The sequence below is a fragment of the Carlito syrichta genome, unplaced genomic scaffold (assembly GCF_000164805.1).
Source record: "Carlito syrichta isolate Samal-C Ts95f unplaced genomic scaffold, Tarsius_syrichta-2.0.1 Scaffold126411, whole genome shotgun sequence".
Classification (NCBI taxonomy): Eukaryota; Metazoa; Chordata; class Mammalia; order Primates; family Tarsiidae; genus Carlito; species Carlito syrichta.
Genome location: NW_007070507.1, coordinates 62,868 through 67,904, shown reverse-complemented (window position 1 = coordinate 67,904; position 5,037 = coordinate 62,868). Strand labels below are relative to the sequence as shown.

At 57.1% G+C, this 5,037-nt stretch overlaps 1 protein-coding gene across 1 annotated transcript in view; it reads right to left on the bottom strand.

Moving 5' to 3' along the window:
- Positions 1-5,037, bottom strand: part of CHD5 (chromodomain helicase DNA binding protein 5) — a 59,187-nt gene that overhangs the window by 1,750 nt on the left and 52,400 nt on the right. The window contains exons 33-37 of the mRNA XM_021707791.1: positions 3,293-3,382; positions 2,581-2,718; positions 2,219-2,327; positions 1,244-1,376; positions 643-838 (exon numbers count right to left, since the gene is read on the bottom strand). Of these exons, the coding sequence (XP_021563466.1) occupies positions 643-838; positions 1,244-1,376; positions 2,219-2,327; positions 2,581-2,718; positions 3,293-3,382 (666 nt within the window). The remainder of the gene's footprint in view (positions 1-642; positions 839-1,243; positions 1,377-2,218; positions 2,328-2,580; positions 2,719-3,292; positions 3,383-5,037) is intronic.

Here is a 5,037-nt window from a genome sequence, read left to right as displayed (position 1 = left end):
TGGCCCAGGGCGGGCGCAGGGCGGGCGCAGGGCCAGGCGGCCGGCTCAGCGGAGGGGCTCGCGAGTGAGTCCGGGGACTCCGGGGCCTCCGCCACACGCCTCTTCGCTGCAGGCCGCCCCGCCCCACAACCCGCCCGGGAGCTCCCTGGAGGCAGAAGCATGCCCAGTGGCTAGAGGCCGATTTGGAGGGAGGCCAGGGTCGGGATCCCCAGAGGGCTCGGGCAAACGGCTCCACCTCCCTGAGCGTCCATGTTCTCGTCCTTCAAACCGAGGGAACAAAAAGACTGACCACTGAAGGATACTACCAGGATTAAAGAGATCACGTATTTAAGGCATTTGTCGGGACTGGATAAACGAGAGCTTTTACAATTCCGTGTTTTCGTGTCACTAGCCGCAGCCCAGGGCCTGCCCAGAGCAGGCCTTCAGAACAAGGCTGGAGAAGGAAGGAGCCTCAGTTTCCCTGCAGGTGAGATGAGGGACTGGACCGCAGGACTGTCCCATCCTGGCCCAGGAGGCCACGCCCTCTGGCTGACGTTCTGTCCCCAGCCCCTGCCCCATCAGCGTCCTCATCTACGGCCAAGGGCGCTCTCTCCGCCGGAGGAAGGCGGGTGGGCCGCGCCGCCGAGAGCGGGGCTCGCTCACCCTTGTGCAGGACGGCATTGGCAGGCTTGTTCCCGGCCAGGGACTCCTTGGACAGGTGCTGGTGGCTCTCAGCAAGGCACTCCACCTCGGCCAGGCGGGCATTGAGGGCCATGGCAGGGTGGTTGGGGTCCTGGGTCATGTTGAGGTACGCGGCCCTCCGGAGCTGCTCCTCGATGACCAGCGCCTGCTCCAGCAGCTGGGGGCGCGGGCACAGTGTTGGCCCGGGCTGTCGTCCTGAATGGCCACGCCCCCTCCCCCACCACCAGCACCTGCCCGGGCCCAAGGCTCCAGACAGAAGGGAGAGGGGACACACTCCCACCAGCTGTCCATCTGGCCTGGCTGTGGCCACCCCTTGGACTGTCACCAAGCTGGTTTTTCCCTATCCCGCTGCCCCGGCGGGGCATGTACTCGCCCAGTGGGGCATGGAGCCCTTAAGAGTCCGTCACTCTGTTAGTTGATTGACTAGCTCCCCTCTGCTAACAGCTTGGCCCAGGTCTAGGTACACGGGAGGGGGTTGCTGCTCTCTGATTCCTTTGGCCCAGGCTCTCGAGAAGCCTGTTCCCCCAGCCCCCACGAGCCTCTGGCCCTGCAGAGGACTGACCTTGAACCTGCGGGCCAGGAACTTGTTCTTCATCTCCAGGTAGTTGCCCTTGTGGATCTCAGACTTGAAGGGCTCGTTGAGGATCATGTAACGCGGGTCATTCTGGATGTCCTGCCAGCGGGCGTAGCCGTGCCTAGTGGGGCACCGTTAAGGGCGAACCTGGCCGACAGAGGTGGGGGGGCCCTAGGAAGCGGCAACTGGGGCGGGGGAAGGGCCAGCCAGGGGTTGGCATTCTGGCTCGTGCTCTCAGCCAAGCCCCTAACCTCAGCTGCAAGATGAGCATTTTTTTCTTTTTAAGTTTTGTGGGGTTTTTTTGTTGTTTGGGTTTTGTTGTTGTTGCTGCTGTTGTTGTTTAATAGAGATCGAGTCTCACTGTGTTGCCCAGGCCAGTCTTGAACTCTCGAACTCTCGAACTCCTGAACTCCTGGACTTCCTGCCTTGGCCTCCCAAAGTGCTGGGATTACAAGCAGGAGCCACCGTGCCGTCTAAGATGAGCAGTGTCAGCAGACACGGACAGGTGACCTAGGTGCACCAGACACAGCAGGGAGGCTGCAAAAGGTTGACTCCTTCACTCCAACAAGCCAGGGGGGACACGTCCAGGCCCTAACCCCCACTCCTGTGAATGGACCATATTTGGAAAGAGGGTCTCTGCACATGTGATCAAGCTAAGAAGGGGTCATTCTGGCTAAGATGACCCTAAATCCAATCACTAGTGTCCTCATAAGAGGAGGGAAATGTGGATTCAGACACAGAGACACACAGGAAAGAAGCCACGTGACAACAGAGACACACAGGAAAGAAGACAAGAGAGGCGGAGAATGGAGTGATGCAGCAGAAACCCAGAAACACCGGGGATTCCCAGCCTCCACGGGAAGCTGGAAGGCAAGGAAGAAGACCCCGAGGGCGTGTGAGGGTGCTCCCCGGGGTCCACAAGGAGCAAGCAGAAGTCTGCCCAGCCTGGCTCGCCAAGGATACGTCACGATGCCCGCCAGCAGCCAGTAGTCATGGCGCCGGTGCCAGATGTCGTAGATCTTCCCCGAGGACACTGCAGCACGCTCCTCGTTCTGCCACAATGTGTGCAACTCTGGGCAAGCAGCCAAGGTGAACGGAATGAGAGGGGTCCCCAGCCTTGCACACACAGGCAGGCCTGGAGAGCCCCTCCCTCACTGCCTGCCCCCTCCCCGCCAGAGGCCCAGAGCTCCAGTGTGGCTAAGAAAGGTTACATAATGGACTTTTATCAACCAGTCACACTCTAGTATGAAACAGCCCTCAGCCCAGACCTCCAGGATTCACCATCTGGAAGCCCCAGCTCTCTGTCCACCGCTCTGCCCTGATACCTGTGAAGCCCCCATCTGCAATGTTGAACATGAATTTGAACTTCCCCTTCTTGTCCTCTTTCTTCCCCTCCTCGTCTTCCTCTTTGTCACCATTTTGCTGTGTTTCCATGGGCTCCTTCTCCTCAACCTTGGTGTCATCTGTAGCCGGACATATCACATCCATCATCCATCCAAAAGACACTGCCCAAGGGGCCTCTCTGCTGAGCTCTGGGGACCCAAAGGCAGGCAGAGAACACATCCCCTTGTCCTCAAGGGCTCACCACCCTGAGGGGTTTTCAATGACAAACCAGCAGCCCCCTCTCTCTGTCCTCCCCCGCCATATCAGGACCGCGAGGGCACAGGGCAGGAGAGCACTGTGGAAAGTACTACTCCAGTTCAAAGAGGGCAGAGCTACCTGAGAGGTCTGATCTGAGGACATTGTCCCACAACATTCTAGCACCTGGAAGTATGCAAAGCTTCCCGCTGAGCCTTAAATTCCCCAGGCCAAGCCCTGTGACCAGCCTTCCTCCTCCTCTCAGTGGCTGGGCCAGAGGGGGGCCCAGAAGAGAGGAGGGGGAGACTGTCCCCCGGGGGGAGAGAGCCATCTATGGTCAGGGGCCGGGCACACCCAGGCACCCTCCCACTAGCTCCAGTCAGGCCTAGGACCAAACAGACAGTGCCTGGACAAGGAGGGGCCAAGGGACACGGGCAGAGCATTCAGAAGAGCCCAGACCTGGCCTGAGATCACCACTGTCCCCTCGGCTGTGGATCAGGCTTAGCTCAAGCTTGTCCAGGACCTTATCCTTCTCGGGAAGCAGTTCTTCTGCAAGACAAAGAGGGTTCCAGGGCTGGGGAAGGGTCTGGGAAGGCAGAGGGGACTCGGCAGGTGGCTTTCCAATGCTGCGAAAACCACGCACAGAACCCTACCCATCAACATGTGACTCAGAGTCCAGCAGGTGCCATCAGAGAGAGCTCCCCAGGACGGCAGCTGGGGGGCCTGGACCCCCTCCGTGACCCTCCCTCTATACTCCTCAAGGCATCCTCCCACATCCTCCTGCTGCAGTGATAGCCCAAAGACTGGAAGCACCATCAACATGGCGGCCTCCACTTAGAAATACGCAGAGATGCGGGGGCAAAATATAGTGCATTAAAAAAGCACACAGGTGAGTTTCCAAGAAGACAAGGAAACCATAAGCTGCCAAAAATGAAGAGGAAATTAAAGCCCAGGAAGGATAAGCTGGTGTCTGGGGGCCCCAGGAAGGGGGTGATCGGACACCAGGAATACCACAAAGTTAGAGAGACTCAAAAATAAGTGTGTCTGTAGTGACGGGGATGGGGGGGAGAGAAGGAACAGAAGCCACAGAGAAAGAATAAGACCAAAAAAATTAGAAAGTCAGATAAAACTTCTAGAAATAATGAACACAATTTTTTTTTTTAGTTGGTGTCTCACTCCGTCGCCCAAGCTGGGGTGCAGTGGCATTCTCACAGCCACCCCAGTGTCGACCTGCTGGGCTCAGGCAATCCTTCCACTTCAGCCTTCCAAGTAGCCGGAACTACAGGTGCATGCTACCACGCCCAGCTAATTTTTCAATTTATTGTAGCGATGAGGTCTCGCCAAGTTGCGCGGTTGTTCCTGAATCCACTCACCTCGGCCTCCCAAAGTGCTGGGATTACAGGCTTGAGCCACTGCGCCCAGCCAATGAATACAATTATCAACATTTTCATCACAGAATTTTCAGATGACCTCCAAGCCTTCCCGACCCTGGTGTCCATGCCCTGGGTAGTTCCCAGGACTGTGGATATGATGACTTCCATTCCCCTGGGCAGGTTATGTTATATGACACAGATGACCTTGAAACAGGCAGATGACCTGGGTGGGCCTGACCTGACTGCACAAGCCCCAAAGCAGGGAGTTTTCTCTGGCTGATTCCAGAAAAGGAAGTCAGAGAGTAGAACCCAGGGGGGTTTCCATTCACCACTGAAGGCTTAAAGATAGAGGGGTCCATGTGGCAGGAATGTGGTGGGTTCTCAGTGCTGACAGTGGCTCCCAGAGAAAGCCCATAAGGAAACAGGACCTCAGGTCTCCAACCTCAAGGAACTGGATTCTACCCACAAGAATGAGCTTGGAAGACTACCTCTCCCCCAAAGCTTCCAGATGAGAACTCAACTCAACCAACACCTTGATCCCCGTTGTTTTCACAGGGAGTCCAGCCACACCACGCCAGACTCCTGCCCCACAGAAAACAGAAGCTCATCACCAGTGTTTTGTTTTGTTTTGTTTTGTTTGAGTTGGAGTCTCACTCTGTCGCCCAGACTGGAGTGCAGTGGCACGCTCCTGGCAACCACAGCCTCGACCTGCTGGGCTCTGGCGATCCTTCCGCCTCAGCCTTCCAAGTAGCTGGAACTGCGGGCATGCACTACCACGCCCGGCTAATTTTTTGATTTATTGTAGAGATGAGGTCTTGCCAAGTTGCCCTG